This window comes from Carcharodon carcharias, chromosome 19 (assembly GCF_017639515.1).
Source record: "Carcharodon carcharias isolate sCarCar2 chromosome 19, sCarCar2.pri, whole genome shotgun sequence".
Classification (NCBI taxonomy): Eukaryota; Metazoa; Chordata; class Chondrichthyes; order Lamniformes; family Lamnidae; genus Carcharodon; species Carcharodon carcharias.
Genome location: NC_054485.1, coordinates 112,172,434 through 112,189,522, shown reverse-complemented (window position 1 = coordinate 112,189,522; position 17,089 = coordinate 112,172,434). Strand labels below are relative to the sequence as shown.

The 17,089-nt window shown below is 42.7% G+C and overlaps 1 protein-coding gene across 1 annotated transcript in view; it reads left to right on the top strand.

Moving 5' to 3' along the window:
- The window catches only part of lypc (ly6 domain containing, pigment cell), an 87,734-nt gene extending 72,110 nt beyond the window's left edge, over positions 1 to 15,624 (top strand). The window contains exons 2-3 of the mRNA XM_041212421.1: positions 14,311 to 14,433; positions 15,413 to 15,624. Coding sequence (XP_041068355.1) covers positions 14,311 to 14,433; positions 15,413 to 15,624 — 335 coding nt within the window. The remainder of the gene's footprint in view (positions 1 to 14,310; positions 14,434 to 15,412) is intronic.
- The last annotated feature ends 1,465 nt before the right edge of the window (positions 15,625 to 17,089 follow it).

The following is a 17,089-nucleotide window of genomic DNA, read 5'->3' as shown; positions in this document are numbered from 1 at the left end:
ATTTTACACAGTGTTACAGTTAGTGGTTTGTTATTTTACACAGTATTACAGTTAGGGGTTTGTTATTTTACACCGTGTTACATTTAGGGTTTTGTTATTTTACACAGTATTACATTGAGGGATTTTTTTATTTTAAACTGTGTTACAGTTAGGTGTTTGTTATTTTACACAGTATTATATTTAGGGGTTTGTTATTTTACACAGTATTATAGTTAGGAGTTTGTTATTTTACACAGTGTTACAGTTAGTGGGGTTTGTTATTTTACACAGTGTTACACTTAGGGATTTGTTATCTAACACAGTGCTACAGTTAGGGGTTTGTTACTTTACACACTGTTACAGTTAGAAGTTTGTTATTTTACACAGTGTTTCAGTTAGGGGTTTGTTATTTTACACTGTATTACAGTGAGGGATTTTTTTATTTTAAACAGTGTTACAGTTAGGTGTTTGTTATTTTACACAGTATTACAGTTAGGGGTTTGTTATTTTACACAGTATTACAGTTAGGAGTTTGTTATTTTACACAGTGTTACAGTTAGTGGGGTTTGTTACTTTACACAGTGTTACACTTAGGGTTTTGTTAGCTTACACAGTGTTACAGTTAGGGGTTTGTTACTTTACACTGTTTTTCAGTTATGTGTTTGTTATTTTACACAGTGTTACAGTTAGTAGTTTGTTATTTTACACAGTGTTACAGTTAGGGGTTTGTTATTTTACACCCTGTTACAGTTATGGTTTTGTTATTTTACACAGTGTTACAGTAATGGGTTTGTTATTTTACACAGTGTTACAGTTACGATATTGTCATTTAATACAATATTACAGTTAGGAGTTTGTTATTTTACACATTATTACAGTGAGGGGCTTGTTATTTTACACAGTGTTATAGTTAGGGGTTTGTTATTTTACACAGTATTACAGTTAGGGTTTTGTTATATTACTCAGTGTTACAGTTAGGATATTGTTATTTTACACAGTGTTACAGTTAGGTGTTTGTTATTTTACCCAGTGTTACAGTTAGGGGTTTGTTATTTTACACAGTGTTACAGTTAGGGGCTTGTTACTTTACACAGATTTACAGCTAGGGATTTGTTATTTTAAACAATGTTACAATGAGTGGTTTGTTATTTTACACTGTGTTACAGTAGGAATTTGTTACTTTACACAGAATTACAGTTAGGGTTTTGTTATTTTACACTTTGTAACAGTTAGAGGTTTGTTATTTTACACAGTATTACAGTTAGGGGTTTGTTATTTTACACAGTGTTACATTTAGGGGTTTGCTATTTTACACTGCGTTACAGTTAGGGTTTTGTTATTTTACACAGTATTACAGTTAGGGATTGGTTATTTTACACAGTGATACAGTTCCGGGTTTGTTATTTTTTTCAGTCTTACAGTTAGGTGTTTGGTATTTTACGCAGTGTTACTGTTAGGGAATTATTATTTTACACAGCGTTACAGTTAGGGGATTGTTACTTTACACAGTGTTACAGTTAGGTGTTTGTTATTTTACCCAGTGTTACAGTTAGGGGTTTGTTATTTTACTCTGTGTTACAGTTAAAGTGTTTGTTATTTTAAACAATGTTAGAGTTTTGGGTTTCTTATTTTACACAGTGTGACAGTTAGTAATTTATTGTTTTACACAGCCTAACAGTTTGTGGTTTTTGATTTTAGACAGCATTAATGTTAGGGTTTTGCTATTTTACACAGCGTTACATTTAGGAGATTGTTACTTTACACAGTGTTACAGTTAGGTGTTTGTTATTTTACACAGTATTACAGTTAGGAGTTTGTTATTTTACACAGTGTTACAGTTAGTGGGGTTTGTTACTTTACACAGTGTTACAGTTAGGTGTTTGTTATTTTACACAGTATTACAGTTAGGAGTTTGTTATTTTACACAGTGTTACAGTGAGTGGGGTTTGTTACTTTACACAGTGTTACACTTAGGGGTTTGTTAGCTTACACTGTGTTACAGTTAGGGGTTTGTTACTTTACACAGTTTTGCAGTTATGTGTTTGTTATTTTACACAGTGTTACAGTTAGAAGTTTGTCATTTTACACAGTGTTACAGTTAGGGGTTTGTTACTTTACACAGTTTTGCAGTTATGTGTTTGTTATTTTACACAGTGTTACAGTTAGAAGTTTGTCATTTTACACAGTGTTACACTTAGGGGTTTGTTATCTTCACAGTGTTACAGTTAGGGGTTTGTTATTTTACACAGTGTTACAGTTAGGGGTTTGTTATTTTACACAGTGTTACAGTTAGGGGTTTGTTATTTTACACAGTGTTACAGTTAGTGGTTTGTTATTTTACACAGTGTTACAGTTAGTGGTTTGTTATTTTACACAGTGTTACAGTTAGGGGTTTGTTATTTTACACAGTATTACAGTTAGGGGTTTGTTATTTTACACAGTGTTACAGTTAGGGGTTTGTTATTTTACACAGTGTTACAGTTAGGGGTTTGTTATTTTACACAGTGTTACAGTTAGGGGTTTGTTATTTTACACAGTGTTACAGTTAGTGGTTTGTTATTTTACACAGTGTTACAGTTAGGGGTTTGTTATTTTACACAGTGTTACAGTTAGTGGTTTCTTATTTTACACAGTGTTACAGTTAGTGGTTTGTTATTTTACACAGTGTTACAGTTAGGGGTTTGTTATTTTACACAGTGTTACAGTTAGTGGTTTGTTATTTTACACAGTGTTACAGTTAGTGGTTTGTTATTTTACACAGTGTTACAGTTTGGGGTTTGTTATTTTACACACTGTTACACTTAGGGGTTTGTTATCTTCACAGTGTTACAGTTAGTGGTTTGTTATTTTACACAGTGTTACAGTTAGGGGTTTGCTATTGTACACAGTGTTACAGTTATGAATCTGTTCTTTTACACAGCATTACAGTTAGTGGTTTGTTATTTTACACAGTGTTTCAGTAATGGGTTTGTTAATTTACACAGTGTTACAGTTAGGATATTGTCATTTAATACAGTATTACAGTTAGGGGTTTGTTATTTTCCACAGTGTTATAGTTAGGGGATTGTTATTTTACACCATGTTATAGTTAGGGGTTTGTTATTTTACACAGCATTACAGTTAGGGGTTTGTTATTTTACACAGTGTTACAGTTAGGATATTGTTATTTTACACAGTGTTACAGTTAGGGGTTTGTTATATTACACAGTGTTACAGTTAGGATATTGTTATTTTACAGTGTTAAAGTTAGGTGTTTGTTATTTTACCCAGTGTTACAGTTTGGGGTTTGTTATTTTACACAGTGTTACAGTTAGTGGTTTGTTACTTTACACAGATTTACAGCTAAGAATTTGTTATTTTGAACAAAGTTACAATTAGGAGTTTGTTATTTTACACTGTGTTACAGTAAGAATTGGTTATTTTACACAGTATTACAGTTAGGGTTTTGGTATTTTACACTTTGTAACAGTTAGAGGTTTGTTATTTTACACAGTATTACAGTTAGGGGTTTGTTATTTTACACAGCATTACATTTAGGGGTTTGCTATTTTACACAGCGTTACAGTTAGCGTCTTGTTATTTTACTAAGTGTTACTGTTAGGGTTTTGTTATTTTATACAGTATTGCAGTTAGGGATTGGTTATTTTACACAGTGTTACAGTTCCGGGTTTGTTATTTTACACAGCGTTACATTTAGGGGTTTGCTATTTTACACAGCGTTACGGTTAGGGTTTCGTTATTTTACACAGCGTTACAGTTAGGAGTTTGTTATTTTACACAGTATTACAGTTAGGGTTTTGTTATTTGACACAGTGTAACAGTTAGGGGTTTGTTATTTTACACAGTGTTACAGTTAGTGGTTTGTTATTTTACACCGTGTTACAGTTAGGGTTTTGTTACTTTACACAGTATTACATTGAGGGATTTTTTTATTTTAAACTGTGTTACAGTTAGGTGTTTGTTATTTTACACAGTATTACATTTAGGGGTTTGTTATTTTACACAGTATTACAGTTAGGAGTTTGTTATTTTACACAGTGTTTCAGTTAGGGGTTTGTTATCTTACCCAGTGTTACAGTTAGTGGGGTTTGTTATTTTACACAGTGTTACACTTAGGGTTTTGTCATCTTACCCAGTGTTACAGTTAGGGGTTTGTTACTTTACACAGTTTTGCAGTTATATGTTTGTTATTTTACACAGTGTTACAGTTAGAAGTTTGTTATTTTACACAGTGTTTCAGTTAGGGGTTTGTTATTTTACACAGTATTACAGTTAGGGGTTTGTTATTTTACACAGTGTAACAGTTAGGGGTTTGTTAATTTACACAGTGTTAGAGTTAGGGGTTTGTTATTTTACATAGTATTACAGTTAGGGTTTTGTTATTTTACACAGTGTTACACTTAGGGGTTTGTTATTTTACACAGTGTTACAGTTAGGAGTTTGTTGTTTTACACAGTGTTACAGTTAGGGGTTTGTTATTTTACACAGTGTTACACTTAGGGATTTGTTATCTAACACAGTGCTACAGTTAGGGGTTTGTTACTTTACACAGTGTTACAGTTAGAAGTTTGTTATTTTACACAGTGCTTCAGTTAGGGGTTTGTTATTTTACCCTGTATTACAGTGAGGGATTTTTTATTTTAAACAGTGTTACAGTTAGGTGTTTGTTATTTTACACAGTATTACAGTTAGGGCTTTGTTATTTTACACAATATTACAGTTAGGGGTTTGTTATTTTACACAGTATTACAGTTAGGAGTTTGTTATTTTACACAGTGTTACAGTTAGTGGGGTTTGTTACTTTACACAGTGTTACACTTAAGGGTTTGTTAGCTTACACAGCGTTACATTTAGGGGATTGTTACTTTACACAGTGTTACAGTTAGGTGTTTGTTATTTTACACAGTGTTACAGTTAGAAGTTTGTTATTTTACACAGTGTTTCAGTTAGGGTTTTGTTATTTTACACAGTGTTACAGTTAGGATATTGTCATTTAATACAATATTACAGTTAGGAGTTTGTTATTTTACACATTATTACAGTGAGGGGCTTGTTATTTTACACAGTGTTATAGTTAGGGGTTTGTTATTTTACACATTATTACAGTTAGGGGTTTGTTATATTAGACAGTGTTACAGTTAGGACATTGTTATTTTACACAGTGTTACAGTTAGGTGTTTGTTATTTTACCCAGTGTTACAGTTAGGGGCTTGTTACTTTACACAGATTTACAGCTAGGGATTTGTTATTTTAAACAATGTTACAATGAGTGGTTTCTTATTTTACACTGTGTTACAGTAGGAATTTGTTACTTTACACAGAATTACAGTTAGGGTTTTGTTATTTTACACTTTGTAACAGTTAGAGGTTTGTTATTTTACACAGCATTACAGTTAGGGGTTTGTTATTTTACACAGTGTTACATTTAGGGGTTTGCTATTTTAAACTGCGTTACAGTTAAGGTTTTGTTATTTTACACAGTATTACAGTTAGGGATTGGTTATTTTACACAGTGATACAGTTCCGGGTTTGTTATTTTTTTCAGTCTTACAGTTAGGTGTTTGGTATTTTACGCAGTGTTACTGTTAGGGAATTATTATTTTACACAGTGTTACAGTTAGGGGATTGTTACTTTACACAGTGTTACAGTTATGTGTTTGTTACTTTACACAGTGTTACAGTTAGGTGTTTGTTATTTTACTCTGTGTTACAGTTATGTGTTTGTTACTTTACACAGTGTTACAGTTAGGTGTTTGTTATTTTACCCAGTGTTACAGTTAGAGGTTTGTTATTTTACTCTGTGTTACAGTTAAAGTGTTTGTTATTTTAAACAATGTTAGAGTTTTGGGTTTCTTATTTTACAGTGTTACAGTTAGGAATTTATTGTTTTACACAGTTTGTGGTTTTTGATTTTAGACAGCATTAATGTTAGGGTTTTGCTATTTATTGTTTTACACAGCGTAACAGTTTGTGGTTTTTGATTTTAGACAGCATTAATGTTAGGGTTTTGCTATTTTACACAGCGTTACATTTAGGGGATTGTTACTTTACACAGTGTTACAGTTAGGTGTTTGTTATTTTACACAGTGTTACAGTTAGAAATTTGTTATTTTACACCGTGTTACAGTTAGGGGTTTGTTAATTTACGCAGTATTAGAGTGAGGGATTTTTTTTATTTTAAACAGTGTTACAGTTAGTGGTTGTTATTTTACACAGTGTTACATTTGGGGGCTTGTTTTTTTACACAGTGTTACAGTTAGGGGTTTGTTATTTTAAACAGTATTACAGCTAGGGATTTGTTATTTTACACAATGTTACAATTAGGGGTTTGTCATTTTACACTGTGTTATAGTTAGGGTTTTGTTATTTTACACAGTGTTTCAGTTAGGGTTTTGCTATTTTACACAGCTTTACAGTTAGGGATTGGTTATTTTACAGAGTGTTACAGTTCCGTGTCTGTTATTTTACACTGTGCTACCGTTAGGAGTTTGTTATTTTTCGCGGTGTTACAGTTAGGGGATTTTTATTTTGGACAGCGTTACAGTTAGGGGATTGTTATTTTACACCGTGTTACATTTAGGGGTGTGTTAGTTTACCCAGTGTTACAGTTAGGTGTTTGTTACTTTACACAGTTTTGCAGTTAAGTTTTTTTTATTTCACACAGTGTTACAGTTAGAAGTTTGTTATTTTACACCGCGTTACACTTAGGGGTTTGTTATTTTACACAGTATTAGAGTGAGGGATTTTTTTTATTTTAAACAGTGTTACAGTCAGGGGTTTGTTATCTTCACAGTGTTACAGTTAGGTGGGTTGTTATTTTACACAGTGTTACAGTTAGGTGGGTTGTTATTTTACACAGTGTTACAGTTAGGTGGGTTGTTATTTTACACAGTGTTACAGTTAGGGGTTTGTTATCTTCACAGTGTTACAGTTAGGTGGGTTGTTATGTTACACAGTGTTACAGTTAGTGGTTTGTTATTGTACACAGTGTTACAATTAGGAATCCGTTATTTTACACAGCGTTACAGTTAGTGGTTTGTTATTTTACACAGTGTGACAGTTAGGGGGTTTGTTATTTTAAACAGTGTTACAATTAGGAATCTGTTATTTTACACAGCGTTACAGTTAAGGTTTGTGATTTTAAACAGCATTAAAGTTATGGGTTAGTTATTTTACACAGCGTTACAGTAACGGGTTTGTTATTTTACACAGTGTTACAGTTAGGGGTTTGTTATTTTACACAGTGTTACAGTAGGGGTTTGTTATTTTACACAGTATTACAGTTAGGAGTTTGTTATTTTACACAGTGTTACAGTTAGGAATCTGTTATTTTACACAGTATTACAGTTAGGGGTTTGTTATTTTACACAGTATTACAGTTAGGAGTTTGTTATTTTACACAGTGTTACAGTTAGGAATCTGTTATTTTACACAGTATTACAGTTAGGGGTTTGTTATTTTACACAGTATTACAGTTAAGAGTTTGTTATTTTACACGGTATAACAGTTAGGGTTTGTGATTTTAAACAGCATTAAAGTTATGGGTTTGTTATTTTACACAGTGTTACAGTTAGGGATTTGTTATTTTACACAGTATTACAGTTAGGAGTTTGTTATTTTACACAGCGTTACAGTTAGGGTTTGTGATTTTAAACAGCATTAAAGTTATGGGTTTGTTATTTTACCCAGTGTTATATTAACGGGCTTGTTATTTTACACAGTGTTACAGTTAGGATATTGTTATTTTACACAGTATTACAGTTAGGAGTTTGTTATCTTACACAGCGTTACAGTTAGGTGTTTGTTATTTTACCCAGTGTTATAGTTAGGGGTTTGTTATTTTACAAAGTGTTACTATTAGGTTTTTGTTATTTTACACAGTATTACAGTTAGGGATTGGTTATTTTACACAGTGTTACAGTTCCGGGTTTGTTATTTTACGCAGTGTTACAGTTAGGGGTTTGTTATTTTACGCAGTGTTACATTTAGGTGTTTGTTATTTTACCTAGTGTTACAGTTAGGAGTTTTTTATTTTACACAGGTTACTGTTAGGATTTTGTTATTTTACACAGTGTTATAGTTGGGGATTTTTATTTTACACAGCGTTTCAGTTATGGGATTGTTACTTTACACAGTGTTACAGTTAGGGGTTTGTTATTTTACACAGTATTACAGTTAGGAGTTTGTTATTTTACATAGTATTACAGTTAGGGTTTTGTTACTTTACACTGTGTTACAGTTAGCGTTTTGTTATTTTACACAATGTTACAGTTAGGAGTTTGTTATTTTACACAGTATTACAGTTAGGGGTTTGTTATTTTACACAGTATTACAGTTAGGGTTTTGTTACTTTACACAGTGTTACAGTTAAGGGTTTGTTATTTTACACAGTATTACAGTTAGGGTTTTGTTACTTTACACAGTGTTACAGTTAAGGGTTTGTTATTTTACACAGTATTACAGTTAGGGTTTTGTTATTTTACCCAGTGTTACAGTTATGGGTTTGTTATTTTACACAGTATTACAGTTAGGGTTTCGTTACTTTACACAGTGTTACAGTTAGTGGTTTGTTATTTTACACAGTGTTACAGTTAGGGGTTTGTTATTTTACACATTGTTCCAGTTAAGGTTTTGTTATTTTACATAGCGTTACAGTTAGGGTTTTGTTACTTTGCACAGTTTTACAGTTAGGGGTTTATTATTTTACACAGTGTTACAGTTATGGGTTTGTTATTTTACACAGTGTTACAGTTAGGGTTTTGTTACTTTACACAGTGTTACTGTTAGGGGGTTGTTATTTTACACAGTGTTACAGTTAGGGGTTTGTTATTTTACACAGTATTACAGTTAGGGGTTTGTTATTTTACACAGTGTTACAGTTAGGGTTTTGTTACTTTACACAGTGTTACTGTTAGGGGGTTGTTATTTTACACAGTGTTACAGTTAGGGTTTTGTTACTTTACACAGTGTTACAGTTAGGGTTTTGTTATTTTACACAGTATTACAGTTAGGTGTTTGTTATTTTACACAGTGTCACAGTTAGGGGTTTGTTATTTTACACAGTATTACAGTTAGGTGTTTGTTATTTTACACAGTGTCACAGTTAGGGGTTTGTTATTTTACACAGTATTACAGTTAGGGTTTTGTTACTTTACACAGTGTTACAGTTAGGGATTTGTTATTTTACACAGTATTACAGTTAGGGTTTTGTTACTTTACACAGTGTTACAATTAGGGTTTTGTTACTTTACACAGTGTTACAGTTAGGGGTTTGTTATTTTACACTGTATTACAGTTAGGGTTTTGTTACTTTACACAGTGTTACAATTAGGGTTTTGTTACTTTACACAGTGTTACAGTTAGGGGTTTGTTATTTTACACTGTATTACAGTTAGGGTTTTGTTACTTTACACAGTGTTACAGTTAGGGGTTTCTTATTTTACACAGTGTTACAGTTAGGGTTTTGTTACTTTACACAGTGTTACAGTTAGGGGTTTGTTATTTTACACAGTATTACAGTTAGGGGTTTGTTATTTTAACCACGATCCCTGCCATTTAGAAGGACCAGGGCAGCAGATAGATTGGAACACCACCCACTTGAAGTTCCCCTCCGAGTCACTCACCATCCTGACTTGGAAATATATCGCCGTTCCTTCAATGTCGCTGGGTCAAAATCCTGGAACTCCCTCCCTAACAGCACTGTGGGTGTACATACAGCGCACGGACAAAATCCTGGAACTCCCTCCCTAACAGCACTGTGGGTGTACCTACACCACACAGGACAAAATCCTGGAACTCCCTCCCTAACAGCGCGGTGGGTGTACCTACACCACACAGGACAAAATCCTGGAACTCCCTCACTAACAGCGCTGTGGTTGTACCTACACCACATGGACAAAATCCTGGAACTCCCTCCCTAACAGCACTGTGGGTGTACCTACACCACACAGGACAAAATCCTGGAACTCCCTCACTAACAGCGCTGTAGGTGTACCTACACCACACAGGACAAAATCCTGGAACTCCCTCCCGAACAGCACTGTGAGTGTACCTACACCACATGGACAAAATGCTGGAACTCCCTCCCTAACAGCACTGTGGGTGTACCTACACCACACGGACAAAATCCTGGAACTCCCTCCCTAACAGCACTGTGGGTGTACCTACACCACATGGACAAAATCCTGGAACTCCCTCCCTAACAGCACTGTAGGTGTACCTACACCACACGGACAAAATCCTGGAACTCCCTCCCTAACAGCACTGTGGGTGTACCTACACCACATGGACAAAATCCTGGAACTCCCTCCCTAACAGCACTGTGGGTGTACCTACACCACACGGACAAAATCCTGGAACTCACTCCCTAACAGCACTGTGGGTGTACCTACACCACATGGACAAAATCCTGGAACTCCCTCCCTAACAGCACTGTGGGTGTACCTACACCACATGGACAAAATCCTGGAACTCCCTCCCTAACAGCACTGTGGGTGTACCTACACCACACGGATAAAATCCTGGAACTCCCTCCCTAACAGCGATGTGGGTGTACCTACACCACATGGACAAAATCCTGGAACTCCCTCCCTAACAGCACTGTGGGTGTATCTACACCACACGGACAAAATCCTGGAACTCCCTCCCTAACAGCGCTGTGGGTGTACCTACACCACATGGACAAAATCCTGGAACTCCCTCCCTAACAGCACTGTGGGTGTACCTACACCACACGGACAAAATCCTGGAACTCCCTCCCTAACAGCGCTGTGGGTGTACCTACACCACATGGACAAAATCCTGGAACTCCCTCCCTAACAGCACGGTGGGTGTACCTACACCACATGGACAAAATATGGAACTCCCTCCCTAACAGCACTGTGGGTGTACCTACACCACATGGACAAATTCCTGGAACTCCCTCCCTAACAGCACTGTGGGTGAACCTACACCACACGGACAAAATCCTGGAACTCCCTCCCTAACAGCACTGTGGGTGTACCTACACCACACGGACAAAATCCTGGAACTCCCTCCCTAACAGCACTGTGGGTGTACCTACACCACATGGACAAAATCCTGGAACTCCCTCCCTAACAGCGCTGTGGGTGTACCTACACCACACGGATAAAATCCTGGAACTCCCTCCCTAACAGCGATGTGGGTGTACCTACACCACATGGACAAAATCCTGGAACTCCCTCCCTAACAGCGCTGTGGGTGTACCTACACCACATGGACAAAATCCTGGAACTCCCTCCCTAACAGCACTGTGGGTGTACCTACACCACATGGACAAAATCCTGGAACTCCCTCCCTAACAGCGCTGTGGGTGTACCTACACCACATGGACAAAATCCTGGAACTCCCTCCCTAACAGCGCTGTGGGTGTACCTACACCACATGGACAAAATCCTGGAACTCTCTCCCTAACAGCGCTGTGGGTGTACCTACACCACATGGACAAAATCCTGGAACTCCCTCCCTAACAGCGCTGTGGGTGTACCTACACCACATGGACAAAATCCTGGAACTCCCTCCCTAACAGCGCTGTGGGTGTACCTACACCACATGGACAAAATCCTGGAACTCCCTCCCTAACAGCACTGTGGGTGTACCTACACCACATGGACAAAATCCTGGAACTCCCTCCCTAACAGCACTGTGGGTGTACCTACACCACACGGACAAAATCCTGGAACTCCCTCCCTAACAGCGCTGTGGGTCTACCTACACCATAGGGACAAAATCCTGGAACTCCCTCCCTAACAGCACTGTGGGTGTACCTACACCACATGGACAAAATCCTGGAACTCCCTCCCTAACAGCACTGAGGGTGTACCTACACCACACGGACAAAATCCTGGAACTCCCTCCCTAACAGCACTGTGGGTGTACCTACACCACATGGACAAAATCCTGGAACTCCCTCCCTAACAGCACTGTGGGTGTACCTACACCACACGGACAAAATCCTGGAACTCCCTCCCTAACAGCACTGTGGGTTTACCTACACCACATGGACAAAATCCTGGAACTCCCTCCCTAACAGCACTGTGGGTGTACCTACACCACATGGACAAAATCCTGGAACTCCCTCCCTAACAGCGATGTGGGTGTACCTACACCACACAGGACAAAATCCTGGAACTCTCTCCCTAACAGCACTGTGGGTGTACCTACACCACATGGACAAAATCCTGGAACTCCCTCCCTAACAGCACTGTGGGTGTACCTACACCACATGGACAAAATCCTGGAACTCCCTCCCTAACAGCGATGTGGGTGTACCTACACCACAATGTCTGGGATTCTCCCTGCCCATTGGGGCTGGGTCTCCAGGTGGGTCGTTGGGGGTTGGGGGTGTGGTGGTTGTTATTGGTAGGGTGGGTCGTTGTGGGTGGTGTGGGTCTTTGGGGGTGGGATGGATTCATTGCGGATGGGTTGGGGTTGTTTGCGGGTGGGATGGGGTGGTTGGGGGGTGGGGTGGGTTGTTTGTGGTGCGGTGGGTCATTGGGTGTGGGGTGGGGTCGTTGGAAGGGGGGGATTTGTTTGAGAGGGCGAGAACAAAATGGTGAGAAGGCCAAAGATCAGTTTCCCACCATCATGACACCAGTTTACGATCATCTGCTCCTGCCAGTGTTGCCCTCGGTGCGTTGGCAATGCCGGCGCTATCACCTCAGTCTGATGATGGACAGACTCCTCCATTGTGTCCCTGCAATCTGAGGAGTGCAGCGGACATCCCTTCCTGATGTTCCTGAGCTTGCCTTTGCAGCTCCAGCAACTGAGGTACGATCGAGTCCAGAGGCTCCTCATCTGGTTCGGACCCAGCAGGTTTCTGGCCTCCGGCCGGCCTCTGGGTGCTGGAAACCTGGGAAGTCCCTGGCACTGCCGGCTCTCCAGACTGTGACCCCCGAGGCTACTCTAATGCTAGGTCCCACCGAGATGTGTGTCTCTGCGCTGGTGAGGGTGTGGGTGAGGTGAACGCTGGGATGGGTCTTCAGTTAGGGTGTCATCAGATTCCTCTTCCGAGGTATCTTCAGGGTTTGAGTTGAGGACTTGGCTCATGGAACCCTACCCCCCCCACCCCCCCACCTCAGCTGCGTCCCAGATGTGCCTGTGAAAGCCAGGGGCAATAATGCGTTTGTGGCAGGGGACTGTGGAGCAGGGGGAGCTGACTCCTCAAACGGCTGACTGATGGAAGTTGCACTGCCGGATCCTAACCTGGTTGAGCGGCACTGACCTCACCGTCCGAACCGGAACGCTCCAGATCACCGTGGACCAGTTGGGTGGCCCTGTCTTCAAAGACTGTGAGGACCTTGAGGTCAGCTTCCTGCACCAGTCTGCGACCTCTCCCTGTTGTTGACGTGCTACCGTGTCCGGCATGGATACAGATGGAGAGGGTGCGGCAAGGTGATAAGGATGCCTGGCGTGGGTGGGTGGTGAGCGGTGCCATGGAGGGGTTGAGGACGATGAAGGTGGGTGTGAGAGAGACAGGGAATGGTGATGTCCCTTGAACCGGCCGTGAGTGAGGGTCCGGCGGGTGTGCGATGGGTTTGTGGGTGGGAGGGTTGAGAGAAGAGTGACTTACCCTGGCGGAATGGAGGAGACCATTCATCCTCTTGTGCTGTCCTCCTTATACAGGGTCTTGGCGTTGACCAGCACCTCCCTCGCTGGATTGGTGACCTTGCTGGCTGGTCTTTGCCCAGAGCAGAGGGGGGGCAGGTAGTGGACTTCACAATGGGACCTCCACTGTGTCCATTTGTGGGGGGGGGTGGGGGGGGGTGGGCAGCACATTTCCTCCCTTTGGGAGTTTCTGATCCCTCAGAGAGAGCTGGGTCTGTGCAGGGGCTGCTTTAAGCGTGGCGCCCGGATTACTGAGGGCCCAGGGTGATGGTAGGGTGAGGGGAGGGGCGGGGGGAGGGACTGGGAAAATCACAGGCCGGTGATCCTGCCTGTATCCCGGGAATGCGTTATCAATGAGACGAGACGCGCCGGGAATGGCACATCCCACCCAGGAGAGCGCACCACAGGCAGTGCAGCACTCCCTCGGCACTGCTGAGACATGGGACCTGGACGCACGGGCCTCCGAGTGCAAGTTCAGGCAGCTGAACGTGGGGCAGTCACAGGGCTGGTATAGCGGTACCGTCAGGCTCCAGAATGAGCAGGGCAGGAATCTGAGTGTAGGGAGGGGAAATTCACAGTCAGGGCAGAAGCTCCTGAGCTGAAGCTCACAGACACACTCTGTTATTACCATGGTTTCAGTGCTGCTCACCTCCATCAGCGGCTGTCACGCTGCGTCTGACACAATCAACTCTGTCTGCTTTTCAGGAGAGACCCTCATGTGCTACACGTGCATCTTCCCCTCCCTGACCAAGAGAGATTGTCTCAAGTTCCCACGCATGTGTCAACCCACCGAGACCTGCCTACTGAGCAGAGCAGTCGGCAAGAAAGGTAAGGACTTCAGTCTCAAAAAAGTGAAGGACCCACTCCCAGCGAGAACATAGACAGAGTCTGACCCACTGTCCCACCCGCTCCCAGAGGGGGAAAGGACAGTGTCTGACCCACTGTCCCACTCAGTCCCAGAGGGGGAAAGGACAGTGTCTGACCCACTGTCCCACCCAGTCCCAGAGGGGGAAAGGACAGCGTCTGACCCACTGTCCCACTCAGTCCCAGAGGGGGAAAGGACAGTGTCTGACCCACTGTCCCACCCAGTCCCAGAGGGGGAAAGGTCAGTGTCTGACCCACTGTCCCACCCAGTCCCAGAGGGGGAAAGGACAGCGTCTGACCCACTGTCCCACCCAGTCCCAGAGGGGGAAAGGACAGCGTCTGACCCACTGTCCCACCCGGTCCCAGAGGGGGAAAGGTCAGTGTCTGACCCACTGTCCCACCCGGTCCCAGAGGGGGAAAGGACAGCGTCTGACCCACTGTCCCACCCAGTCCCAGAGGGGGAAAGGTCAGTGTCTGACCCACTGTCCCACCCGGTCCCAGAGGGGGAAAGGACAGCGTCTGACCCACTGTCCCACCCAGTCCCAGAGGGGGAAAGGACAGCGTCTGACCCACTGTCCCACCCAGTCCCAGAGGGGGACAGTGTCTGACCCACTGTCCCACTCAGTCCCAGAGGGGGAAAGGACAGCGTCTGATCTAATTCCAGCTTCTGGCTGATCCTGATTTTCAATCCTGCCCCTTCGGCCGCTGTACCTTCAGCTGCCTGGTCTGCGGGCTCTGGGATTCCCTCCCCAAACCTCTCCGCCCCTCTCTCTCTCCTCCCTGCCTCACTGGCCCAGAGTTTAGTCAACAGCCTCAGCACGCGGCTCCAAGTCCAGCTCCCGCCCGCAGTCCGTTGAGGGATTTTCTCCGTTAACGGGTCATGGAGCAGTTTGCTGCTGTCCAGCTCCGTCAACTCTTGTGTGGTTTCCTTTTCTGAAAACAGGAAGCCAGAGGCTGGTTCTGTATGAGAAGGGCTGTGCTCCGACCTCGCTCTGCGGCGTGTGTGGGACCAAGACGGCGATGGGCATCGTGTTCACCTACAACAACACCTGCTGCAGTAGCGACCTGTGCAACCAGACGCCTGGCGTGACTCCCTCCCTGGCCCTCAGCGTCTGGCCGGCTGTGCTGCTGACCCTTGGCCTTTCCTCCTGCTGAGCCCTCTCGGGGCCCCACAACAACTGTGTCTCCATCCTCGGTGCGACAGCGGGAGTGGGGAGGGAGGGGGAGCTGGGGAGGTGGGTAGAGGGAACATGAGATCACTCGTTCATCCCTCCGAGCCTGGCCCTTTCTATAAAGCATTCATTATGGGAGCTAATGGTATTGTCACTGGGCTAGTAACCCATAGACCCAGGGGTAATGCTCTGGGCACCTGAGTTCAAATCCCACCACCGGCAGACGGTGGCATTTCAATTCAATAAAAAACCTGGAATTATAAGTCTAAAATGACCATGGAACCTGTGCCGATTGTTATAAAAACCCATCTGGGTCACTAATGTCCTTTAGTGAAGGAAATCTGCCCTCCTTACCCGGTCTGGCCCACATTTTTAAAAATTCATTCATGAGACGTGGGTGTCGCTGGCTAGACCAGCATTTAATGCCCCTTGAGAAGGTGGGGGTGAGCCAGCTGCTTAGACCCGCTGCAGTCCCTGTGCTGTAGGCACACCCACAGCGCTGCCATTCTGTAAGTCCACAACTGATGTGTAAATCCCCATTCAAATCTCTCGGCACCCCCCCCCCCCCCATTTCCCCTTATCTCCTTGTGCGGCAAAAGCCACCCCACCTGGGAGGCTACAGGGACCAACTTTTGAGGGGGTGGGAGGCCTCTGCTTCATTGCTGCCTTTGTCTCGCTGTTTGTTTGTGCCCCCGCTCTCCACCAGCACCCCCCCACCCTCTCCCCCTGCTGTACCCAGGGGTGCACCGTGGGGGGGGGTGGGGTGGGGTGGGGGGGACAGGCTCGTTCAGTTGATAATCTTTTAAATGAAAACCAAATCAACAAAATTGGGATAAATCAGGCACAGCCCCTAATTCAGGTCAGCTGTAAAACCAAGAACAAAGTTTAAAGGAAAACCCAAACATGCACATTGCAAACTCACCCTGACCCACATCAGGTCAGGAGAGACGCCTGTCAGAGGAACAACTTCCAAGCCGGCAAGTGGGGGTACAGCAGGAGGCCATTCAGCCCTCCAGCCTGTTCTGCCATTCAATAGCATCGTGGCTGACTTGCCTCACTGCCCACATCGTTTTACCCTCTTATCCAGCAGAAATCCACTGATCCTGGGGGACGTATTCTTTGGGGGAGGGGGTGTGGTTTCATCATATGACTGTGCTGACTGCAAATGGCCCATTCCCCACCCCCCCCCACCATGACCCCTCCAACCTCCGCCCTCCTCCTGCCATTGGTCACCTACCCTTCCATCATCATGGGGCAATGCTTTCCCCCCGGCCAATTGGAAAGCAAGCAGCCTCCTCACTGTCCAATTGGAAAGCAAGCAGCCTCCTCATTGTCCAATTGGAAAGCAAGCAGCCTCCTCATTACCCAATTGGAAAGCAAGCAGCCTCCTCATTACCCAATTGGAAAGCAAGCAGCCTCCTCATTGTCCAATTGGAAAGCAAGCAGCC